This window comes from Athene noctua, chromosome 6, assembly GCF_965140245.1.
Source record: "Athene noctua chromosome 6, bAthNoc1.hap1.1, whole genome shotgun sequence".
NCBI classification, from domain to species: Eukaryota; Metazoa; Chordata; class Aves; order Strigiformes; family Strigidae; genus Athene; species Athene noctua.
In genome coordinates this window covers 12,625,493-12,651,194 of record NC_134042.1, presented here as the reverse complement: position 1 = coordinate 12,651,194, position 25,702 = coordinate 12,625,493, and the positions used below count along the sequence as shown (strand labels likewise).

Below are 25,702 nucleotides of genomic sequence, written 5' to 3'. Positions count from 1 at the left end.
AATTAAGCTATGTACTAGCGACAGCACTCACCGTAACCAACTGTTTTTTCAAAGGGATTCTGACTCAATACTATATAAAGGTTTTAGGAGTGCTTTTAGTGTATATATTGGATTAGACCTATTAGGGGATTTAGATGTGTGAATATTTAGTTTGTGAATCTCTTAATGACCTTAGGTAAAGAGATGTCCTAGCCAGGTTGCTTAGTTAAAAGGAGGCATAAGCTTCCATAAGGAAGGTAATAGCTAAAATTTGGGTACTCAGGGAAGTTTTTCTGGACAAAAACGTAGGTATTATGGGTATGGATGTATTTAATTAGGTCAATAAAGTTTTTTGTTAATTGTTTTGTTAACAAAGTATCTAAATTCTGCCTAAATTGAAATTTAAGTCCATTCCTGAATCTGGAACTCGCTGTGTTCTTTGTCTCCTGTACTTGTCTAAAAATACTGTGTGTACTTGTTAAAGATTTTATGTTTATATACAACTTCTAAGAGTATTTAAACTAATATAAAATAAATAAAAACCCTACCTGTTAGGCTGGATCTCATTTCCAGAAGGGTTACCTGGTAACTGCAACATTTTCCACTGAGATTATGTTTGGTTTAGCCTGTTACACATTTCTGTCTTGGGCTGATAGAGTATTTTTGTTCTAATTATCTAAATGTAAATTATGAAGTTAGGTATTATTTGATCATTGAGATTCATAGGAATCATTATATATTATATCTTGAAGACATGGAATCAAAAATGCTATTTAGAGAATGTTATTTATGTAACATTTCTGAGTTTCTCACCTTTTCCTTCTCTAATTTCCCAATGCAGATAACAATACCCAGACCTTCAGTGGCATCCACACAGTCTGCTTCAGAGAGCTTTCATTATGGCCACCAGCTAGAGAAAAGAGAGCAGGATGCTCAGTCTATGGAGCACACCATGGAACTTTCCTCTCCGAAGGAAAGTTTGCCAGGTTTGGTTGTGACAGAAGACTCACTTCCAGCTAGTGCCAGCAGACCAGATTTGGTACTTAATATCAGCCAAGAGGTGCTTGACAGGGAAGGACTTGTCAAAGAATGTGTCAGTGTCCTGGACTGTGGCCAAAAGGACCTGCCTGAACAACATAGTGGGATACAGGAAGAGAAAGAATTTGAAAATATTCCTGTAGGGGAGACTGAGGAAGAAAGGCTTCCAGTGGTTTCTGAGGATGCCATTGAAATGCTAAGCAAAGAACAGAATATTTTGCCAGGAAACTCAAAATCTGCAGAGGAAGAACCTCTAACAAATACTGAAGCTGCTGAAGAATCAAAGCCAAGGCCCATCTATTTGGTGCCAAGTCAAGATGAGGTCCTGAAGTCAGTAACACCTAAAATATCAGAATTTTCTCCCCCAAGACTTACCAACCCACATGTCAGTAGACAGGCAAGCAAAATAGCACCAGTTCAGGAAAATGGTTTTCATTCTAATAAGGAAGAAGTCCGTATCCAAGACTTGAAATGCCACCAAGTGGCCCTTACTACTTTTTTGCACCAGGAGGACAAAAAAGAGAAAAATGCTCCCAGAAATGGAGAATTATTCCACTGCATTTCAGAAAATGAGAATTCTCATCGATCTAAGAAGGACTTAGTTAAATCTGCTTTTGTATTCAGGCAGAGCCGAATCCCAGTTTTAGCACAAGAGATAGACTCAACGTCAGAGTCCTCTTCTCCTGTTTCAGCAAAGGAAAAGCTTCTTCTAAAAAAGGCCCATCAGACAGACTTGGTCAGACTACTTATGGAAAAGAGACAGCTCAAATCTTTCCTTGGTGACCTCTCAAGTGCCTCTGATAAGTCACTGGAGGAAAAAATGGCTGCTGCTCCAGTACCGTTTTCTGAGGGTGGTGTGTTATCCTCATTTTCTAGATTAACACTGGACTCTCATTTCAGCAAGCAGACGGAAGATAGCTCTCTATCTCCAAGCAGCCCTCAGTCCAGAAAAAGCAAGATTCCAAGGCCAGTGTCCTGGGCAACCACTGATCAAGTCACCAGTTCAAGTTCAGCTCAGTTCTTTCCTCGGCCACCACCAGGAAAACCACCTACTAGACCTGGGTTAGAAGCTAGGTAATGCAGAGAAAGTAGAAATAGGTTTTCAGGTTGAAAATGGATTTGAGCTAGACTGCAGTTACTTTGCAGTGTGTAATCCTTTAGAAGTTCCATCCTTTAACTAGTTTTTCAGAAATGCCAGGCTTCAATTCTCTGAGAAATCCTACACAGTTGGAGAATGAATGAGGAAAGGCTGTCACACAAGAAGGAGCCTCCTTCACCGTTCAACCTTATACATCAGCAGATGTGTATTCAGTATTTTGAAACCTGTCAATCTATAACTAAATCTTTACACTTTTTTTTTTTAAAGTGGGGTCACTTTTCTGGAACTGTTCATTATTCACAAACCCAGAGAAATCAATAGGTTCTGTCATATCCAGCCCCTTTGAAAAATAAACTGTTCTTATTGTAGACATTTTAAGTATTCAGGTTTGGAGATTCCAGCTGTCAGTACTGAGTTAGCTAGCCATGCTCAGATCATGGCTAAGTAAACCCAACTAATTAAAGGAGAGCAGAGTGAATTCTAGAAGCCCCCCTTTGCCAATTCTATATACAGACAACTACGATCTAGTTTCTTTGGTGCCTACGTCACTGGGATAAGGAGAATATTGATACAATAGTGCAAAATCCTCTGAAGGAAGTTGTGGTGTGCCTTGTCATCCCTTAAAATTGTGTATAGGAGTGTATTGATGGTGTGCAGGAATGGATGTACCCTCCGAAACAGAGGCAATAAGCACTGCTCTTCAGTGCGCTTCTTCCAGCACCACCAGGAGATTTCAGTTACCCTCTAAACACTTAAGGTGTTTATGTGTGTGAGTTTATGCAGATATAAATACTGTGTTGATTTGAACAACACAGAAGCCAAAGCCTAGATCCAAGAACCTCTACCTTATAGGAAAGTTCAGCTCCAGGTGTCTGTTCTGCAATGTAAGCTCATCACTAGTTTTTAGTGATACTGTGTTTCTGTATGAGTTTTAGTGAATAGACGGGAACAGAAATAATCTTTCTTCATTTCTTCTTAAGGTTACGCAGATACAGAGTCCTAGGGAGTAGCAGCTCGGACTCAGATCTTATCTCTCGTCTGGCTCAAATCCTACAGAATGGATCTCAAAGACCAAGGAGTTCTACCCAGTGTAAGAGTCCAGGATCTCCACATAGTCCAAAAACACCACCCAAAAGCCCTGTTATCCCCCGACGCAGTCCTAGTGCCTCCCCTAGGAGCTCTTCCTTACCCCGTACTGCCAGTTCTTCTCCGTCCCGGGCTGGGAGACCCCATCATGATCAGAGGAGTTCATCCCCACATCTTGGGAGGAGTAAATCACCTCCTAGCCATTCAGGCTCCTCATCTTCTAGGAGATCCTGCCAACAAGAGCACTGCTGCAACAAACCAAGCAAGAATGGTCTGAAAGGATCTGGCAGTTCCTTCCACCATTCCCCTAACACTAAGACTCCCACAGGAAAGAGCAAATCAACCACTAAGCTTAGCAGATAGGAACTGGGCCTTGACAGGTATAAAGCCTCCTCCTAAATCTGATGCATGTTGTGTCTGTGTACTGTGTATTTTAAAAAATAATCCAAAAAAATAAATTTAAAAAAAGTTGTTGAATCTGCGCTTTTTAAAGAAAGCAAGCATCATAAACTATTCATGAGAAAGCATACTGTGTAAATAAGTGGCCAGGCATTGCCTAAGAGCAGGCAGCAAGCAGATCTGTGAGAGGGAAAGTAGAGGCCAGGATAAGAATGACTAGGTAGTCAACGAGGTGCAATGTATTTAGAGTAAAAAAAAAAATAAATCTCTAAGGTGAGTGTCTTAAAAGGATATTTATTTCTATGTTTTTAGTTTACCTAGCTAGGAGATTTGGCCTAACTATTTAAGGCCTTGCATACTCGAGGAGTACGTAAGGAAACCTGCAACGGTTATTCCCAAAATAACGTCACCACTTGGGAGACTAGTACTGCTCAAGCATGTCTTTGTGGTTTTAAAAAAGCACACCATTTAGAAGACGATGGTATTTCTACCTAATAAGTCTCTTCCATTTTGAGCTGCACACATCTCTTGAGTCACTCAGTGCTCATCTTGTCCCCTATCTACCATAGCGCAGACTTTTTACCTATCGTATACCTTGCCCCTTCTTGACACTGATGACGTTTTAAAAATGAATATTAACATTTTCCAAGATGTTTTTATAGCTATATTCTTTAGAAATTTGTTTAGTACTCATTAGAATCCAAGAAGCTAATTCTCAGTTCTATATCATGCACTTCTTTAGGAGTCATGGTGGGGTTCTTCAAACTGCGTTTGGTAGCATTTGGAGAACTATTCCTGTCTAGGAAATGAGAGAAAGGAGGAGATGTCTACACTTCAGTGAATGTTGCCGATTTATGATAAATTACAACGTAAGCTAGTAAATAAGTTAGAAAACAGAAGTACCTATTTTCCCTTAACTCTTATTAATGCTGGCTTTTGTTTTTCCATTAGTTATGGATCACTTAAACCGCTGATCTTGTCGTGCAGAGATGATTATCAACCAAGATTTGCTTTTGATTTTTTGGTCATTTTTAAAATAAAAACATGAAAGTTGAAACAGATGAGAAGATTGTCTACTTCATGAACTTGGTAGGCTACAGGTGACAGAAATATACTTAACACCCTTAAAAAATCTGGTTAAGAATATTAGTCATCAAAGCAAAACATACAGAAGGCAATCTGAGATATTTTTTATGTTGGATTCTTGTCATTGTTTTGCCCCAAAGGTTTTTTTGATAGCCAAGCTTCACTGTCTGTCAGTAAAGTCTGTGGTGTCTAATTCCTCCAACTTTGTCTGGTAGTTACTTAATAATCTCTTGTGCCCTACAGGATCTCTGTAGGGAACTTAACGGTACAGCACCTTTTGCTATAGTCAGAAGGGAATAGTGGCTAAGAGTAGTAACGCACAAGAATGCAAGCCTGAGAAAGATGCAGCCAGCTCTCCCTAATTATTCCTATTGTGGGGACGCTGGATGCATAGGAGACCTGTCAGTTACTGATCTGCTTGCTGCAGTCATATTGCCTCCTCCAGCCAGCATCTGCTTTTTTATTTAACCTCTGCCAAATGAATACCTTTGGATTAAAAAGGGAATATTTTGTCTCTGAGCTAACACATTTTAATGCTGCATTAAAGCTGCCCTGGAGCTGCACTGAAGTTCACTTGCTTTGTCAGACTATGTTGATTTATTCTTTTTTCTTTTCTTACTATGAATATGTATATTGTTTCCCATATGTAATGTAGCACAGTGTGGAACCTTAATTTCATTCAGGTTTCAAGCACTACAGATGAATGCAATAGGTAGGGTATACCTGCTTTTTCTGCAGAAACTGTACCATTGGAAAGTCCTATTCCTTTGTATTATATTGTATAATAGGTGCTATACCAATAATTGCATGTCCTCATGGTAAATTATATAATATAAATATTTATATATATACATATATGTATATGCTTATATAAACTCATTCTTTCTCATTTTTCATTTGTAATTTATGGACCACAAATAATACGGTTCCCTTTCTGTTTATTTCGGAATACTTTTAGCATTACATCTTCTATTTTCCCCAAACAATTTCTGGAATGCACAAATTCTAATAGCCTTTATACCTTGGTATAAGATTGAAGGACTGCTGATTTCTCAACCAGCCAATGATTTGTCTTGCAGCTTGCTTTTTTTGTTTATAATTTTGTGTGTGCTTTTGCATATGGAACAAGAAGAGAGACTCAAAGGTATTTTTATTTTTGATTACAAACAGGGCTTGTGGTTACTCATTTTTATTTCATAATGTGAGTTCTTAATTGTTATGAATGCTTGTCATATAGGAGCAGTGACAGTCAATGAATACCTAACAGATGAATGTGACAATAACAAATTCCATCTTCTCCTTCCTGTTTTCTTCATGCTTCCTTACAGTATACCATAAAGAGAATTTGGTCCTATTGTAATATTTTTGCCCTGGGCACTGCTGGAACTATTTCTTAAGGTGGTGTGGCAGTCTATGATTATTTTTCTTCCCCTTTCCCTTATTTCTGAAAATCATTTATTATGGTCTTGTAAGCTTATTCCTACATTAACATGGTCAGTTTTAATCGGTACCAATTTTATGTATCCTTGCCTGAACTGCTGAAATTGAGGTGTTTATATTTTCTCTCCAGTGTAGCAGGATCCAGAAACAGGTAATTGCTTTACAGGTGAGAAAGAATATAACACCTAAGGATTTTCTGTGCTGTCTTCAAAGTCAAACTTGTCCATTGTTGCACATTACTATGTAAAATAAATCAATGCTGTAGAAACTCACTTGTACTTGAACTACTTGCCAATGTAAAAATAGTAAACTATGCCAAAATGGAGAAAGAGTTGTTAATCAGGATTGATGACCCAGGCTTCTTTCAGAGCAGAAAAAGGTGGAAAGACTGTATAGCCCCAGTTGCTTTTTGCTGTGAATTCAACAGGGTCTAGTGAGAAAATCGTGAAGATATGAATGGAGGAGTGATTGTGAATAACTTTATCTTGAACTACCCACTCTTATGGAGTTTTTTATTGCTTGATACCATCCCCCCAAAAGTTTACAGAATTGCTTACTATAGTCTAATGTAGCAATCAGTTAATGTGGTTAGGTAATGGTCAGCTGATCAACTCACACATAAATATTAGCTTAATATTTCTAGAGGGCCTGTATAATCAAGCACTCTGTAAGCTTTGATATTTGAATATGCAACTGACTGCATAAAAACACCAGTGTACATGTGTGTGGCCCAGAGTGTGATTGAATGGTTTAGGGAGGGTTATCTGCAACAGACTTTCAGGGACGGGGAAGGTTTTTCTCCTTTGTAAAAACTGGTTACAGTTATTCTGCATAGCACGCAGCGGCTTACACAGGGATTTTAGCTGGGAAACAATATAATTCAAGGAGCTGTTACTCTGTCCTCCTCAAGCCTCCACTTCTTTGGAGGGCAGTGCAATGGAGCCCTGACATGTAGCAGATGCTGCACACACATTTCCTCTCTATGGTGTTTCCTGTGTTGTGGCCAGCACTTTGGAGCATTTTTTAGAGAAACTGAGGCATGAAGCCTTTCAACTAAAATAGAACTTGAAAAGACTGAACATTTCACAGTGTTCTGTGCTGTGATACTGCATGGTATAAGCAATCTTAAGTTGCAACCTCAAAAATCTATATTAATATTAATAAACCTCATTATTAATTACAAATGCCAGTTACTACTTAAGTAAAACCCTGCTAAAAGTAATAGAAGCTGTGATACAGTAGAGCAACACTGGCAAGTTATATGATGCTAGGCACCTATCTACTACTGGAGCAGAATCGGTAAGCATAGAAAATTTCAGTGCTCAAAGGCAGGAGCAGTATGAGTTCTTAACTGCTAGTAATATACAATTATTCAGGAGGTAAACCCCTGGGGAGTGACATGGGGCATTCATTATAGCCACCAGCCACATCCTGTCTTGGGAAATCTGGACATATTTTTGCCTTGAAGTCTGCATGTTTGAGATCGAGCTTTCTTACATACCTCACTAAACAGTCTTGACGTAAAGGGGAGGATCTGGTCCTATATATTTAAAAATAGCTTGAAATATTTTTCATCTGAAAAAGAATTGCAAGAGCTCTATCATTTCCAATTTGTAGTTTTACGGTATTAACTATAGCTGGGAAAACACAGTTTTGATTTTATAGATATAAATACGTATTTGTACATAAGTGTATCGATATATACACTTACATAGATACTGTATATTATGTAGAAACATACATACATACATACATACATATGTGTGTATATACATATAAATAGGAACAGTCTCAGCTATTGCATCCTGTTTACTAGAATTCATTTGCCAGAGTGAGCTGAGGCCTGTTTTGCTTTGATTTGCTCTGATCTCCTCTTCATCTACCGTGATTTGGCTATGCCCTAATTCTGATTCTGCGTCTTTTCCATATTACAAGGCCTGATCCTATAGTCCCACTTGGGCAAAACTCCCAGAAGTCCTCCTTACTGCAGTAACATTTTTGCAATGGCAGACTGTAATGCTTCTAAAAAAAATTTTCTTTTTCCCTTCAGTGCGAATGTAGACAAAGCCAGACTTACAGTACAGGCTCTTTCCTGAAAACAGATTTTTTTTTTGTAATGAATTGGACGTTTTTGTGGAACACTGAGGCATAAATTCTGGCAAGAAGGTGATTATTCCAATTTCTTAAAAGAGTGTAACAGCAAACTAGGGATATGTGCCTTCAATTTTTAAATATATGTTAAATGAGAGAGGAATCTGCTGAAAAGGAATAGGAGAATAAAGGAGAGCGCAGAGTCAAATTGGTTTCTCATTATAGGCCTATAATCTTAATTTTTTCATGCAGGCCTGATCCGGTGAGGTGATGAGAGCCATGCCCCTCTTGTCAATTCCATTGAGCAAGGGGCTGCTTAGGTGTCTTAGGTTAACACCGTAATTCCCTGTGGCACATTCTCTGTATGCATTTCCACTATAAGGAGTGGTCAGAGAACTGTCAGCTATATAAATAAAAGCCTTGAATGATTATCCATGATTCCTTTCTTCAGCTGGTAAAAGCTTTGAATGCTCGTTCCTATTTCTGAAACTTGTGGAACAGTGCATAATAGTTTTATTCTACTTCTTTCAGCTAATTTAGTAGGCAGTGAACTGAAGGGTTTTGTTTGCTGTTTTGCTTTTGGCTCAAGTGTCTGGTTCCAATTACTGCAATTTTCAGTAACAGGTAACGCTGGTAAAAATAAGCGAGGTTTGCTGTTTTGACTACATGCACTACATAGGCATAGGTCATGCATTTCTTAGCTAATATATGCAAATTGCATAAACACGCACCTCACACGGTAATACCTCAGCTGTCTGCTTGAAGCTAGTCTTCCCTACGTATAACATTTGTAAAAGAGAAATTATGTGAGTCAGCCTGCATCCTGTAATAATTGTCTGGAATTATCTTAAGATACTGTCAAATGCTGAAAAGTTTTTATCACTCATTTTCCTGTGGTTTAAATAATCAGGCTTTTAAATATTAGCCTTTGAGGTTTGGTGTTTGGGTTTTTTGGGTTTTGGGGTTTTTTTTAAAGGCAAAATGCATAGGAGTGTTGTTTTGAAGTCTAATGTATTAACTTGGCCATTACTCTAGCCACCCGGGTTTGAACATGAGGGCTGATTTTACTCTCCATATTGGTAACACATTCTCTCTTAACAGTAATGGTGACAAACGCAAATGTTAGCATGTGCCATTTGTGTATTTCGCTCCGGTTTCTCTTCCACATGAAGAACTTGGATCCTTGGGAATTCTTGCTGGTTTTCTGCAGGTGAAACTTCCATTAAAATCAGTATAGGGTCTTGTTTTGTTGAATTGTTTTCCCCTGTTTAGGGACTGAAGGAATAAACTCACTATAAATAACATACCTGCAGCTGCTGTATTTTAAATTGGATTTTTTTTTTTTTTTTTTTTTAATTACTGTTATGGTATGACATGCCCTTTGAGCTCTCCTTTTGTGCAAGAATTACTGCTGAGAGCCAGCTTTGGCCAAGATCACAAAGTGGTTTCTTTTAAAACAGTACCGCAAGTGGGCTACTCATAGAAGGTCCTGATCGTCCACAACTGTCTGTGGAAACTCAGCTGGATTTAAGAGTTGCAGATATTTGTTTCCTTTTGAGATCACTTGATCTTTGACCTAACTTTTATATAAATGAAGTATAATAACAGCAAACCAGCTTGCTCCAAAAGATACAGTGTGGTTTCATCTGCCTGGCTTCAAATGCTTTTAAATCCGTGTCTACTGTGTAGCAGGCAAGGTCATAAAGGTTTGACTTAAAGTGCAGTGGGATTTTTTTTGGCTATTTCACATCCTTTTCCTCTGACTGGAAATCTGGATTAGTTGCCTAGCAGCCTTCTCTGCATCCTCTTTACTTTCCTTGGCTAGAAAGCAAGATTTGAAATTTTTCCCCAACTTTCTTTGTATAGAGTCAGATTAGAGATAAGTTGCAGTGCTGTGCTAACAGATGTCAATTTTTGAATGTTTTCCTATGAATATCCAATCTAGTAAATTAAGGAAATCACCAGCAATGCCTTCAGACAAGTACTGACTTTCTGAAGCTGCCAACCAATGGCTGCTATTCTGAAACCTCTGGGCAATGCCACAAAGACTGAAATCTGTGTATTAATTAAAAGTACAATGTTGTCACCCCATACAAAATTAAGTACTCAGTAGTAAAATCTGTAGCATGACTAAATTAAGTGGAAAGTAGTTCCAAAATTATTTGTTACCACTGAGGAAGACAAATGTTGAGTCCATCAAATTTTCTTGCTTGGCAGTTGCAGTTCTCTTCCCCTGCTTGGAAATCTTCTAAGCTATTCTTTTCCTTTTAAGTTTGCTCAGGCACCCAAGAACATAAAAAGTTAATGCCCTTGTAATTGTCATTTGTACATAAAGTTGTAATTATTTATTTTCTCATTTGTACCATATCAAGGCTTTGTACAATGTTTTAAGTTTTGTTTTCAAATTATTTTGTATTTTATTTTTATAAACTGGTTCTAAATAAAATACTCATTCAGCATGCAAAACTTCAATTCCTGATTGTGTTCGTATCATGATTTAATTATTTATAAAGCTTCAGTTGAATTTTTTCCAGTAATTTTTACTATTGTAACACTGTAGTTTAAATGGAGAAAGTACTTTGACAGTGATTTTTTTTGTTTCTGTTACAAGAAAGCAAAAAGCAAGTGTCCGCTGGTACTACTGCGACATGAGTCAGGTGTTCATACTGCAAGTTGGAATGATTGGATCAATGGAAGTTTTACTGATTTAGTAAGTGCTTGTGTTCATAAGAATAGAAAAACTCAACCATCCTCCTCAGAAACTTCCCTGTTTGCTCTCGCTGTTATCCATACTGTCTGTATTCAGCCAAACCACAAATGATTTCTACAGCAACATCAGGTCAATTTTAGTAAAAATATGGTGGATTCCAGCCTTGTTGTTCTGAAAAGCCAGTTACTTCTTCCCCTCCCCCTTCAAAATTGTGATTTCTTACATAGTCAGAAGCTACCATAGTTGATTTCTTTGGAGATGATCAGCTGTCTGGATGTAGTCTCTGAGCTTTTACAGCCCACTTGAGGAGACCTGTCATCCTCTGTACAATACACTTAAGTGACAGATGGCAGAGGAATGAATGAACGGAAGTTGTTACTGAATCTGAGCAGTTGGTGCTATGTGGAAATGCAGTGTTAAGCTACCAGTTGCTCCACTTTCCTCCAAGATCCTTTCATTTCTCTTTCAAGTAAAACTGAGTACAATATCATCACAACTGGTATTTGTGGTTTATGTGCCTGCATGTCTTAGTCCTTGTATGCTGAGGAAAATACTGCCTGCTCTTTGTGCAGGAGAACTGGAGAAAATTCCTTGGATCTCTTTCTCAGCATTACCACTGTTATGCATTGTATGTAAGGCAAATTAAAAGCCAGCTCTGCCTTTGTTCAAATCACGGGCAGTATTTTCATTAAGCTTCATGACTAGGTCATTAGGTCTTGTCATTTATGTAAATAACCCAAATTGCTTCACAGGACAGGAAACAAATTGGGAATTCATTTACTTGGTAATTTCCAAATTTCCAAGAAAACGATGTTTCGTCTGTTAAGAGCAGGCAGAAATTTAATGGCGTGCTTCTGGATGGTGTATGCTTTTGGTGCTCTCAACAGAACCATTGTTTGGGCTCAGAAAGGGCACCTAAAGAAACCGCAAGCCAGCTATATTAGTTTGAATATGAAAATAATGAATCTGAGCACTCTGTACTGGCAACAGGTAGCTCAGTATCTTTCCTTGTTTAAAAATATGATGTAAATCTGGCTCATAACAGAAAATGGAAGAGTGGTTTTGATCTGTCTCCAGTATACATCAGCGGTACAACTGACAGACTGTGGGCAAGAAGCAAGATTGGAACAAATGCTGTGGCTGATCGATGTTGATGTCTGGTAGCTGTCTGACCACTAAAGTGTCTTTCAGCATTGCCTGGCTTGTCGTCTTCATTCATACAGGAGAACCCATCTACCCACTCTGCTCTTAGGATCTTGCTGCGCTTCTCCACACTTGCACTGTAGCTGCCTCTCATTTAAATTTGTACTCGAACGTGAGAAAGTTATGTAGCAGTCACGAGTCAGCTCTTCCTAGAAATGCTGTAGTAAGTGAAATTCAAGAATTAACAATTGGAGAAAGAATGAAAACAATGAAAGAAAGGCAGACAGGTAAGAATTGGCTGTTGCAACCTGTACAAGCTCAAACTGCTGCCCAGAAGGAGCAGGTAAACTCTAGATCCTGTTTTGTTAATCTACCTGGAATGTCACAGTAGCGTTTATTGGCTGCTTTGCCCATGAGAACAAAATACAAATGAAGGGTGCTTTCTTCAGTTACAGAAAACACCGCTCGAGAGAGCCCATCTGTACTAACAGGGGAGAAATAATGCTTCCAGCAGGTTAATTTGGAAAGATTTTAACAACATACAATCAAAAGTCAGATTTAGGATTATTCCTTTCCCATTTTGAAAACCAGCAATTTTTGGATAAGGTAGTGATCCCTGTCATCCACACCACCTCCTTTTGTTACAGCTGAGAAAGAAAACCTCCTCTTTGTCAAGGTATTAATCCCAATTAACAATGTGCCATACATGTAGATGTTTTTGTTTTGTGAGATAGTTGCATATTTTATTACATCTGTGATAATTAAGGGAAACACTTGCTAACAACGTGACTATCCTCCGTGCATGTCTTATTAGGCAGCAGCTGTTGGGTTTTGAGGCATGCGTGTAATCAGTACACCATAATAGTATAAGGGGAGAAGTAAAAGAAAGTACTTAAATGTACATTTCGTATGGTACAGTGCTTTATCAAAGCTGACTGCAAAAGTGACGTGGCTTACCCTGTGATTACATGTTCCTATGCTGCTAGGAGAGGGACAATTGGGTTGCCATTCTCTGTGTCATTTTTATTTGCTAAATTCTTGCAACAGGAATGCTTGTGCAAAATGACTGGAAAACTAGAGGCAACTAGTCATTACTACAGGCCAAATTTATCTGCAGAACTTTAATACTGGTGATAAATGCTTAAGAGGACCTGCATGATTTTTCAGGTCATCGGATAAAATTGAGGCGAGAGGGGTTTTTTTTCCCTCTCCAGTATGGACACTGGCCATACAAACACTACTTCTGCTCATTTTCAGTTGTGCAAAGTAGAGCGACTCTAATATATAGGCTTAAAAGTGTATTTTAAGAATAGTGCCAGGGACAATAGTTTCCCCTTATATAAATGTGAAAAGATTTTACTTTTTCACATTAAGATAAAATGATTCTTTTGTGCTTGTTTCAGAGCTGACACTTAACAGGTTACTTTTTGCTCCAGCTCTTCCTTGTCTTCTTCCTTGGATATACAGCTAAAAGAATGAAGCTTTTACTCCTGTCTCTGACAGGGGAAGATGAAAGCTTCATAAACTATGCAGCAGCGTTTGTTCTGTCTCGAGCAAAGTAATTTGTTTAACAGCAAATCTAACTTCCATTTCATGTAAAATACAGACATTTTTTTGCTCTCTGTATTTCAAATGTTGTGGTACTGATTCCAGAAGGCTTGCAGAATCTGACTGCTTATAAATCATATGGGAAAAAATATACCACATCAAAGCCAGGCATCCCTCATCAATTAGTACTTTTTTGCTGTATTTCTCTACTTTAATGATGTGACAAGAGTGAGCCTACCCTGCTAGTGCTGTGAAACAAAATGCCTACGAGGAGAAGGCGCATTTGACAAGCTGGGAACGAACAATAGCCAAGTGGAACAACGCTGTATGAATTCAGAGGGGTACATTCATGAGTCAACAGCTCGGTCCTAAACCATTCCTACAGCGAGCTGGTATGTCAAATTCTCCCTGTGATGTCTTGCACAGCTCAGACTTAAAAAAACCCCAAACAACCTCACCAAGCAAACATCCCTGACATTATAATTATTAGAAAAAGCAAGTACTTAAAAAAACAACTACTTCTGAAGTTTGTTTAATCAAAAAACTAAGCAACTTGTGTAAGACAGCTCCTGTCGCTTGGTAACCATAGTGTTACTTTTTCACCCCACTCTCATGCCTTTTATTTTTGAAAAGGTCACATAAACAAAGGATGATACAGACAAGAGTCTTAGTCAAAATAAATCTGTTTTTTTGTTTGTTTGGGTTTTTTTAAGAGAGTAAGAGGATAAAGAAAACAGAAGAAAATTAGCCAACTTGCAACAGAGTTAACAAACAGGAGACGGGTAATTAGTGTTTAATGCCACCTATAGCGAAATATTTCCCACTGGGAAAAACGTGGGAGGCAAGTCAACTTTGCTCCTTCAAAGTCACAGGCCGGAGCAGAACATACAACAGCACCTAACACCATAGTCACTTTACATATATTCAAGTTCTTACACATCTGCAAAGCAGAAGTAGTAGCAGCCATTTGGATGTTCTTTCTTAATGGTTCTCAGGGGGGGCCGAGGAAACTCGGAAGGACCTGGTTCTTGTGACATGGAGCTGGAGCTGCAGCTGCTGCTCCTGCTGCTGCTCCCAGCCACTTGCGCCCTACCTCTGTCCTCAGCGGGGGAGACCTGGGGAGAACCCGGGCTCAGGTACCCAGCTGTGGTCTGAGTGGAGGCGGTGGCATACGTGGTCGGGCCAGTGTTGTTTTTCACGTAGACGTTCTTGATAGCAACAAGTGTATGCGCCATGATGCTGAGGCTGTTACTCAGATCTTGCATGCCTTGCTGCAGCAGCCGGAGGTTGTGGTTGACACTGTCAAAGCCGGACTGGATCACCTGCATCTGGGTCTGCTGAATCTGCACCAGGTCCTCTTCAGTTATTTCATTTTGATCTGCCTGGGATCTGCCTTTTGTTTTGGCTTTTACTTTCCCAGAGGAACCACCGCCTGATGTCCCCAGAAAAGTTAGTTGTTCTTGGCTAGGTGGAACCACTGCCATGTCCTCAGAGCTTTCTTCGGGCTCTACCACCTTCACCACTATTTCTTCTTTGAGGTTCATCTTCTCAAGACTGGATTGATGAGACGGGCCAGGATCGTCATTAAACCCTAGAAGAGAATGGGGGGAAGGGAAAAGCAAAGCAGAGTCAGTAAGAAGCTTCGTGACCTCGGCAGTCAGTGAAATGTATTCTCATCCACTGAGCACTAACATCAGCTGTGCCGAGGCTAGTCTACAACTCGCACTGCTGCTTTTAGAATACATATTGCCTCGACAGGCGGGAAGGAAACCGTAACACGCATTCCCCAGTTAACCATATATTTGCATACTACAGATCCCTCACCGGCCCCAGCGCAGAAGCCGAGTTTTAGGTTCCAAGAGACAAAGTTCACCGCAAGCTCATTTCATGCTCTACCGTGCACAACGGTAACCAGTAACAGCATTGCTGAAACACTGTGATTGCAAGAAATCCCTTGGTACTGAAGGTGACCGTTTCAGCGCGCTAATGCCATGTCTCTCCGGTACCTACGAAGTTACGTACTCGCAGCACTTTGCAGTGCCGAGCACTGCATGCTGGCGGGGCTTTTTGCATCTGCAAGAATAAGCACGACACGGGTGACCGTGGGCGGCGGGGTTTAACGCCTCAGAGACGGACAGCTACTACGAGATGGGAGTTACACTTAGGCGCTGTCTGGATGCCCTCTGACGACCCACAGCCCGAAATACCCCGTTCTGCCGTGTGCGCGTTTTGCAAGAGTTTTCCGAAGCAGGCGCTTCCGAGCGGGGCGGGTACCCGCCGGCCCTGCGCGCCGGCGGCGGGTCCGCGCCCTCCCGCCCCCGGAGGCCGAGGCAGCGGCTGCCGGGGCTCCCGCGGCCGCGGCGGGGGGAACCGCCGGGCGGAGGGTACCGGTCCCGCACTCACCCATCTCCCCCACGACGGCGCCGGGCAGCTCCAGCGTGTCGATGCCGCCCACGATGGGCACGGCCTCGGCGGGCAGCAGGGAGCCGTAGGCGCGGTGGTGGTGGTGGAGGCGGCGGCCGGGCGGCGCGGCGGCGGGCGGCATCTCCGCGGGGGCCAGGAGGAGGCCGAGGGCGGCGGGGCCCGGCGGCCCGCAGCCCTGCGACAGGCGGCAGAGCTTGCTGCGGTCGCGGCGCTTGAGGTCCCGCCAGCGCTTCTTCAGGTCCTCCACGTCGCGGGGGCAGGCGGCCACCGGGTTCACCTTGTGCCGGATCAGCTCCCACACCTTCCGCTTCTGGCCCGGGGAGGCGCGGCCCGGCCCCGCCGCGAAGAGCAGCTGCTCGTGCTTCAGCACCTGCTCGATCAGCACCTCCGTCTCCGCCTCGTTGAAATTCGCCTTGCGCCGCTTCGGCGAGTCCTCGGCCATCCTCCGCTAAGGGGGCCGGGCGGGCGGGCGCCGCTGCCCCTTCCCCCGCCCCGGCCCGCGGGAGCCGCCGCCGCCGCTAGGCCGGGCCCCGAGCCCTGCTGGGGAAGCAAATACCGCGCATGAGAGGAAAAGACGCGCAGGGGCCGGCGCAGGCGCCCCGTGCCCCGCGTGTTGACATGGGGAGGGGGCCCGGCCCCGGGCCCGGGCCGGCCCGCGCCGGCCCCGCCCCCGCCCGCCTCCCCGGCGGGAATCCCCGCCGCCGCCCCGCCCCGCCCCCGCGCGGGACCGCCCGGCCGCCGCCGGCGCCGCCCGCCCCGTCCCCCCCCGCCGGCTGTGCGCGTGCTCGGCGGCGGCGGCAGCGGGGAATGGCGGCTGTTTTGGAGCTGCTGCTGCGGGAGGAGGTGGCGGTCAGCGCCGTGGTGCGGTGGCTGCGGCACGGCCCCGGACACCGCTCAGCTGAGGTAACGCGCGGCGGCCTCGCCCGCCCGCCCGTCTTCCCTCCCTCCCTCCCTCCGGCGGGGCCCTGGCTCCGGCGGGGCCGGGCCTGCCGCCGCGCCACCACCCCCCCCCACCCCTCCCCGGCTCCCTCCGCCGCCGCGGGCAGGGAAATTTTTGTCCGCCCCGGAGCTGGGGGGCGGCCGCCCCCCGCCGCTGTGAGGGGCGAAGTCAGCGCGGGGCCCCGTCCGCGGCCGGGAGCTGGGGCCGAGCTCCGTCTAACAGCCGGCGGCACCGCCCCCGCCGCGGGCGGGCTCTGAGCGGAGCGGCGGGAAGGCGAGGCCGCCGGCGGGGACCGGCGCCGTGTGCCAGCGCCGCGGGCGCCGTTAAAGTCCGCGGGGCCGAGCCCGCCCGCCGGGAGCTGAGCGCCGCCTGGGCCGCGCGGCCGCGGCCTCCGGGGGGCGGTGGCGCCCGGGGCTGAGCCGGGCCGGCCGCGCGGTCGCTGCGCGGGAAGCGGGGCGCGAAGGCGGCGCCTCGGCCCCCGGCTGTGTGCGCTGGCGGGCACCGAGGAAACGCCGGGACACGAGGGGGTGGCGCTCCCCGCCTCTTTAGCCGGGAAAGTAACGGCGCGGGGCGGGCGAAGCTGTCACCGGCCCCGTGAGGGCACCGGCGCGGGCCGGCGGCGGCGCAGTGCAGCGCCCGAGACTCGGGCCTGCCGCTGGCAAGCGCGGCCCGGGCCGGAGGGCTCGGTGCGTGGCCCCGTGCAGACGGCACGGTGAGGCCCGGCGGGTTGCTCGTCCTGCCTGCACCGTGAGGAGCGTCTCTCAGGGCTGGGAGAGGGTTTGAGTAAGGCTGAGTTTTGCAATGGGATAGGGCTGGAGAGTTTGGGTTCCTGGGGTGATAAAAGCATTTGTAATCGTAGGTGGACTATGAGTGCTTGTATTTCACTGATAGAGTAGGGAAACCATTTGTATTTAAAGCATTTTCTGCCTGAGCCTCTCGGAGAGTGTTACCTATGTTAGTTAAAACTCGTTGATGTCACCCACGTGAGTTAGTCAAGTATCGCTGTCGTCCTAAACTTGTGCAGGAAGACAGGACCAGCATTTTATGTTGTCGGCTGTTTCTTAAAGCGTGACTCGCAGAAGCAGACCCGCGGAGGTTAGGAAGATTGAGACGCCGGCAGCTCAGCTAGCACTGCGTGGGAGAGGGCTGCGGGGGCCTAGAAGTTTGCCTTTGCGAGGGAGTGCAAACTGCCTTTTGCTGCTGGGAGCGGCTGCGTTGCTTCCGTGGGAGAAAGCGAGTGAGAGGCTCGCAGCTGGCAGCTGTTGACAGGTCGCTGTTACCCGGCCTTGGAGGAACCAAACCTCTGTTAACTTGCGCAGAAAAAGATGGGTGGAAGCAGGTTGTGCTCTGCAAAGCTGGAGAAACTACCCGACCTTGTGCATAGCGCAGACTGTAATTGTGCCTTTATGCTAAACCCAGGCGGGCACCTGAGGAAATGGTGGGCTACAGCTTGCTCTAGATTTCGTGGCTATTTTGGACTGGAGCTGGTAAGAAGCTGGGTCTTCTGACACCTCATGGGGCTTGTGTTCTGACCTGTGGTTTTTCACTGTTAGAGTGCTAAAGCAGCGAGCCTTGGCTGCCTGGCTTCTTATCCAGGCTGTGTCAGAGTCTCGTGCTTCTCCAGGATGCTGAATTGGTCTCAGACTCTCAAATGAGCGTAGGTGTTGAGTACAGTAGGAGTCTAGTCATGGCCATGCTCTCATTGCCTCCTTTCGTACGAAAACGTCCTTCAGAAATGGAGGTCTGAATACAAACCAACAGGAGTATGTGTGCAATGATCTTAATATTGGTAAAGAATAAGTTGCTGCCTGTGAAAGCTGCTTCTGTTGTTGCAAATGTTGCTGAATCCCACTGAGAGGAAACGGAAACTTGGTGGAGTGTTAGGATGATGTTTTACCCAGTGTACAAAACTTTGAACTGTGCATGTAACATGAAGTCTTTTTCGCCTAGATTTACACTTGTAAGATCACCACCATCTGTTTAGATTTTAAGTGCCTTGAGTCTCTGGTGGGTTTTTTTGTTTAAGTGTCTTAAGGATAAACTTCATGTACCTTAAAGTTGCACAGTGTCTCTTTAGATCTCTGTGAGGTGTCAAGGGAGCAAAATTATTGAAACGGAAGAGCAACTTTGGTCTTGTATTTGACACTGCAGGGCTCAAAGTGCTTCAACAGTTGTTGTTACAGCACCCCTCTGTGGCAGCAGGTGGCATTCACAGACAATTAGGGTACAGAATTTGGCAGATTTTAGATTTTTCTATTAGAATTAGCTGCTTCTGTACCCATGTTTTTGAAACGTTGGGTTTAGGGGTGCCAGTTGCTCCAAGTTCTCCCCATCCGTCTCTTCAGTATTACTGATGTTTTCCTGGAACAGTTCTACTGTTTCCCAGTCGGAGACCAAAGTGAATGATTCCATAGGAAAAATTCTGCCAGAAGGGCTTGTGTGGAGGCTGGGTTTCAGATCTGTGACCAGCACTAAGGTCGCTTGAATTTCAGTGACCTTCTTTGACAAGTCATACTGTGTTTTATTGTGTATTGCAGTCCCACAGTTCCTGCTTGAATGAGTCTGGGCGCATGGAAAGAAGCATCTTTATATTAATGGTCTGTCCTGTTTTCTTCCAGGAGAACCACATCCATGACAAGCTGGTATCTCTTAGTTTGCTTCAGAAAGACTTTGTGCCTTTTCTGCTAAATTTTTTAAGGGAGCAGACCAGCCAGATCCTGACTAATGGACCCTCTACTCCTGCTAAAACTCCTAATTCTAAGGCCTCCGGGAGCCAAAGGACAGGATCAGAAAGGAGGGCAGGCCACGCAACCAGCAGCCGAGTGCAGCTCTTTTCCCAAAAAACTTCAGTGACCACCTGCACCACAGATACCAGCTTTTCTCCAGCTACAACATCCAGCGTCTCCTCTTCCTTTTCTGGGTCAAACCCATCTAGCTCTTGCAGTGACTTCCCTAGCGTGGTCTCCAGTAGCAGCCCAAGCTTTGGGTACAGCCCTGTGCTTAACCACGGCGAGAAGCGGTCATCTCAGAAGGCCAGCTTGGGGAGCTTCCTTACAGCCACGCCTGATGCCCTGCCAGCGAGGCGAGGCCGAAGGAAAGGCAGCAGCTCGGTCAGCACCTCTGGCCGGCAGGTAGCTCGGGATCTGGGACGTTCCCTTGCTGAAGAGGAAGACGGGAAGAATGATGGTATACCGTGGAGTGGAGGGAGAAGGAAGCGGAGCGAAGTGCCTCTTGTTTCTGCCAGATCCCCACCCAGCCAGCTAAACCTTAACAACTTGGAGGAGTTTCCGCCCATGGGTTCTGCCTCTGGCTGGACAAAGTAAGAGCAAGCCTGCCTTGCTGTCTCATTCGCGCTGTGCTGCAGGTTATTGTTCCTTGACTGGCTCGTCCTGTTGTGCGTGCCCAGATACAGAAGATTCTGTAATGAACAATACCTGGGGGCTGGCTTCTGGGCTCCTTGGGCAGAACAGCTTCATTACGGTTGACTTGTAGGGGAATATTGCTTCAACGGGTAGTCAGGTTCCCGCTCGGTGAACTCGCCCAAGACACCTCTAGCCTCTCGCTCGTGATGCTGCCTGCAGCTTACCGGTGCACAGACCAGCTGACACAAAGCTGAGCACATCTTTATCCTTGCATATTTTAACAAGTCAGCATTATATCGGCTCTTCACATTTCTCATTTAACACAATAGCAATTGTTAACGAAGAGCAGTCCTGGAAGGCTCTTCAGCTTTACTGATGCTAGCAAAAAAGCTTTTGGGTTGACGTTCTGTGGCTTTTGATAACAGATGTTAGTGTGCGGCTTCGTTTGTGCCCTGTGATCATGGACGAAATAGCTGGCTGATGCCTGTGTTCTCTTTGGTCTGCAGAAGGCCCTGATCTCTGTGGTGACTTTGGCTTAGCTTCTGGGCAGCTGTTTGTGTTGTGATTGCCTCGGTCCTTTTTTCTTTCACTTTGAGATTTTACTCTTTGAAATTCTCATTACCAAACATAAGGCTTTCGTATCAGCCTGTTTGCTCCGCATATTAGTCACGGGTCTCTGGAAGTGGGACTTTCTAGTTGGACATACAAAATTCCTTCTGAAAATTGATGGGTCTGTGGTACAGCAGATCCAGATGCTGGGTCTAGATGGTGCTCTAGATGATGCTTTGGCCAAGGGATATAAGGTGTGTTTCCAGTATAGACAGTAAGTCTCTCTTCCTCAGTTGCACTATGCCCAAGTAGGAAATAGAGTGAGGAAAGAGGTCACAGAGTGTCTGGAAGCCAACACTACACCGATTTTGAGAACAACATAGCAATTAGTGTGTAGCAATCAGCATTTACTTGAGAAGTGTGATGCTTTATGTTCTTGTATCTCATTTCCACTATATGTCTAACTGCGTTACAGATCCCTTTCCTGAATGGCAAATCTGGGTGGTTTATGCAAGAAGGATGGGTTTCCCTAAACTTAAAGGGCCTTTGGTAACTCGGGAGCCAGGACTCTTACTAATAGACAATGACAGCTTGATTATTTGTTTTCTTTTTTTCTCATGGTCCTGTTAGAAACTTCTGACGAATTAGTGTCTTACTAAAGTGAGGCATATTCTGTCCTCTCAAATGAAGAGTTGTGTGGCACTGTGGTACTTGTTCTGTGCTTGCTGATTGATAAATTTTGTAGCAAGGATCAGCAGGCTGTTTTTAGCAGTCTGTAGCTCCATGACTTTTTATTCAGTGATCAGAATAAAGTCGGCAATTGTACGTACAGTTTAGAAAGTCAGTATCCTGACTCCATATCCATTTTATTTTAGCATTAGGTTTTCCTGGAAGAGTTGCATGCATGTGTGTCTTGAGACCTTTTTTTTTATTGTTGTTTAGCTTGATTTCAGTGGAATCACTTCTCACTTTTTCAGCAAAAGCAAACCATCAAGGCGAATCAACCCAACTCCTGTAAGTGCTGAGCGCCCCCTCTCAAAACCAAAGATGTGCTTCACTTCTACACCCGTCAGCCAGTCTCCAGCAGCTCGGTTTTCATCTGGGTCAAGCCTTGAGGCCTTTACCGCTGTCCAGGAAGGAAACCTTACATCTGTGATAAGCAACAGCCTTCAGGAGGAGAGGGAGATGCTGAAGAAGGAACGGTACAGTCTGAGCAGGGTGGCAGTGGGCTTGTATTGATTCTTAATTGTCTTGTCTTAAGGTGGTACCAATATCAGAGTGGAAATGACCAGAAGAATATTCAAAACAGATAGTGGTGACCTTCAACTGTAATTTGCCAAAACCCAAGTGTGACTCTGGTATCAGACTAGGATATTAATGCATCTAGCTCATGCTTGTCATTTTAGAGTTGTGCAGACTCTGGACCAATGACCCTCACTTTATCTCTTTATTTTCAGAAGTTTAGTCAGTCCTCACTGTTTTCATAAGATTGTTTCACCATGGGCTTGCACATGTGGCCATCTCCTGTGCAGCTTTCCTTAGATTGCACAGGCAAAGCAAGTGGGTTTGAGCTGGTGTAATTAGGCTGTTTGAAAATTGCGCATGTGATGGAAGGCATAGCCTGGTTTGAAGAAAATGAGTTAGCGAAGCAAACGTGGGGAAAATGTTAATGATTTTGCAAGGTAGGCAGACTAACATAAGCTTGCAGTCAGAAAAAACAGGACGTGGGTAGTGTGAGATTCTGTTTTAGAAGTTACTACTGCAGTTATATGTTGAAAATTGTGTGCTGGGAGATGAAGTGAATTCTAGCTTCTAATTTTGTCTCTGCTGTTCAATTACTGTGTGACCTTCATCCTCAGTAAAATGATATCACTACTAGTCTGCGAGGATTGATACTTCAGAGGAAAAGCAAAGCACAGTAGCAGAGAAGCCATTGTTTATAGTTGCTGTTCTTGGTAGATTTTGTTCTTGGGGAAACTCCTCAGGGCATGTGGGTGGAATTCTTTTCCTGCTAAGCCTTGCAGTTCACTTCAGTGGGACCAGAACTGGCTGAGACAGACCCACTAGAGTCTCATGAGTTATGTTTTGTACCAGACCTGGAACAGAACTGCTCAGGATTCAAACCTGCCTCTCTGCACTTCAGAGAATTAGCTATTCCGGTCTGAATTCTACCTGAAATGTGTAAACTAAAGTAGGTGAAATTGCAGCATGTGGGCTGAATCTTGCCCACGAGGTGATCTCGTCTGACCCGTCATGCTTGAGAGCTGGGAGCTGCTGTTGTGTCATCAGTAGTGGCGGTGAAGTGCGGTACAGAACTAACATGGCCCCCAGTCAGCTGGATCACTTTGAGCAAGGGCAACAGGTGAAATTCATGCCAAGGTAGAGGACAACACTGAGGCAGAAGTGAAGCAGAGTCTTAACTACATTACTAGGGTCTTGCCTTGCTGGGTTTACGAAGTTTTTAATAAATAATTTTCAGTTGTGTCAGTTGGGTGCTTATGTTCATTGCAAGGGAGGTGATACTCAGTCTTCAATAACAAGACCAGTTGTACTGAGGGAATCCAGCCTCTTCAGCCAGAGGACAGGGACTGGGAGAAACCCCCCTACAATCCAGGAGGTCAGTGACCTACTGCATCACACAGACACACACAAGTCTATGGGACTGGATGGGATACACCCGAGGGTGCTGAAGGAGCTGGCTGGGGTGCTCACCAAGCCGCTTTCCATCATTTCCCAGCAGTCCTGGCTGACTGGGGAGGTCCCGACTGACTGGAAATGGAGTCCCCATCCCTGGAGGTGTTTAAGAGTCAGGTTGACACAGCGCTGAGGGATCTGGTGTCATTGGGAACTGTCAGTGTTAGGTTAATGGTTGGACTAGATGATCTTCAAGGTCTTTTCCAACCTTAATGATTCCGTGATTCTGAAATAAACTTTCTACTCCCATTTTGGGCCTAAATTGTTCTTCATCACAGCAGTTCCACTAGAAACAGGCCAATAGAAAAAGTTCCTTGCTGCAGATAAAAACATTTCTGTCTTCCCCACAGCCTTTAAAGTGACTTACAAAGATTTTATTTTTGAGACAATGTAGTGAGAGGTGTTGTGATGTTCCAAGCATGGATATTCCATTGGGATCTTTAATAGTCATTTGGCATTGTTACTGGTGCTTTTCCTGCTTCTCACATATGCCACTCTGCTGCTGCATTTTGCATGACATCTGTAGGTATAATTTTTTTTTTACAATATCTGTGTATTTAACTGAGTGAACATTGTCAATATAGAGTCCAGCAATTAAAGTAGTTTGTTCCTTCTGTCGTGTAACTGCCAGTTTAGGATTTCATCAGTTGTTGCATTGCCTTTCTGCTTAGTGGTATTGGATCTTCTCAGGGTGTCATTAACTTGCAAATATATCTGAAGATATAGAGGTGAAGTTTATTTTCGTAGACTTTGTGAAGTGTCTAGCTTTCAGGAATTGTACATGCAAAGATTTTTTTTTTTAGGACCTGGTCTCTAACAAATTCCATGTCCTTAACAAATACTGAAAAGCAATAACATTAGGTTAGTGAGATAATTTGGCTAAAGTGCCACGCTATTTTAGCAGAGTTGGAATTTGAATGTGATTTTTTTTTCAATTGTTGGTCCCAAGATCCTTTCTCAGTAAGGGAAAGATGAGTTAAATTACTGTCATGCTAAAAGCAGCTTTAGACAGTGTAAATGACAGGGTTAGTTATTGCAGGAATTCCTTCATGCTAGACTGCAAGAGAAAGATCTCTTCTGGCCGCATGGCTGCTGTCTGTCATCGTCAGTCACATGGTATGTCACTGCTCTTGAATTTCAGATGCAAATTGCTGCACCAGGCATCTTCTCCTGCAGGGATGTCCCTTGATCCTGGTACTCCTACTAAGCCTAGCTACACCCGCAGTTCTAGCCTTCCTGCTGAAAGCCATCTGGTGACCTGTGCAAATCCTACTAAGGTTTCCTGCAAGAAACAGTTGGAGTGTCTGGCGCAGCTCTACTCATCGTGTATAGCAGGTGAATACCCAGAAGACACAAGACTGCCCTTTCTTTGAGCTTTGAACTTGCATGTGTGTTGTGAGGGGAAGGTAGATGAGAAGTGAAAGTTGTGGGACAGTTACATGTATACAAACAAATAACACCTGGGAAAATAAACCAAGCCAACACAGTTATAAGAATAAATGGCTACTAGGTATAATTTTAGGGAAGGAAGTGAATCTGATGCAGTACTCTGAGCTGCAGTAGGCTGAAGTTGTATGGCCCTGTCTGAAACCAGACCCTTCTCTAACGCATCTTCCCAGTAATTCCCATATTGATTTATACTGTGGCTATGTGTGGGAAGGGAGTTCTTTGCTGACTCTGCTATAGAACAGCTATCTATCTTTTTATCTTCATTTATTAAAGCAGGTCAATACTGAATATCCACCTTCAGTGTCTGGTTTCCTCTCTTCCAGAAAACCTGGTACCAAATATTTTTCTGGAGCTCTTTTTTGTTCTGCAGTTGTTGACATCTAAAGGCACATCTACTGCAGAAGATGGGGATAGTGACCTTGAAGTCAATGAAAGAAGTGAAGGTAAGCAGTAGTATTGAGAGGAAAGTAATTTCCGTGGAATGATAATGTGATACAGAGTAGGTGCCTTTAGCTCCAACAACAGTCTTAAATTTCATAAAAGCACCTTATTACCACTGTGGGACTCATCTGAGATGCTGACAAAAATCGTGTGTGTATGGGAAGTGCTTCTACAAATTGATAGAGTGAAGTTACTAGATAATGTTTGCATCTAGTTTTCTGCTC

At 44.2% G+C, this 25,702-nt stretch overlaps 3 protein-coding genes across 6 annotated transcripts in view; 2 read left to right on the top strand and 1 right to left on the bottom strand.

Moving 5' to 3' along the window:
- TTBK2 (tau tubulin kinase 2) overlaps window positions 1-3,679 on the top strand; it is a 101,689-nt gene extending 98,010 nt beyond the window's left edge. For all 3 annotated transcript variants that reach the window (XM_074909602.1, XM_074909601.1, XM_074909603.1), the window contains 2 exons: window positions 821-2,091; window positions 3,097-3,679. In XM_074909602.1, the coding sequence (XP_074765703.1) occupies window positions 821-2,091; window positions 3,097-3,565 (1,740 nt within the window). In that variant the 3' untranslated portion in view covers window positions 3,566-3,679. The remainder of the gene's footprint in view (window positions 1-820; window positions 2,092-3,096) is intronic.
- Window positions 3,680-13,470: 9,791 nt separating this feature from the next.
- On the bottom strand, window positions 13,471-16,710 carry LOC141961777 (uncharacterized). The gene is made up of 2 exons (XM_074909096.1): window positions 16,023-16,710; window positions 13,471-15,210 (listed from the first exon to the last, which is right to left on the bottom strand). The coding sequence occupies exons 1-2, from the start codon at window positions 16,483-16,485 to the stop codon at window positions 14,552-14,554; spliced, it is 1,122 nt and encodes a 373-aa protein (XP_074765197.1). The 5' UTR covers window positions 16,486-16,710; the 3' UTR covers window positions 13,471-14,551.
- Window positions 16,711-16,822: 112 nt separating this feature from the next.
- CDAN1 (codanin 1) overlaps window positions 16,823-25,702 on the top strand; it is a 34,415-nt gene continuing 25,535 nt past the window's right edge. For both annotated transcript variants that reach the window (XM_074909599.1, XM_074909600.1), the window contains exons 1-5: window positions 16,823-16,946; window positions 19,602-20,302; window positions 21,872-22,096; window positions 24,730-24,923; window positions 25,361-25,480. In XM_074909599.1, the coding sequence (XP_074765700.1) occupies window positions 16,851-16,946; window positions 19,602-20,302; window positions 21,872-22,096; window positions 24,730-24,923; window positions 25,361-25,480 (1,336 nt within the window). In that variant the 5' untranslated portion in view covers window positions 16,823-16,850. The remainder of the gene's footprint in view (window positions 16,947-19,601; window positions 20,303-21,871; window positions 22,097-24,729; window positions 24,924-25,360; window positions 25,481-25,702) is intronic.

What these genes read in the sequence shown, in the direction of transcription:
- LOC141961777 (XM_074909096.1), bottom strand. Translation starts at nt 16,485, where the DNA reads ATGGCCGAGGACTCGCCGAAGCGGCGCAAGGCGAATTTCAACGAGGCG. An exon ending in CGCCGTCGTGGGGGAGATGG is followed by an intron (nt 15,211 to 16,022) that starts GTGAGTGCGGGA and finishes ATTCTCTTCTAG; the next exon opens with GGTTTAATGACGATCCTGGC.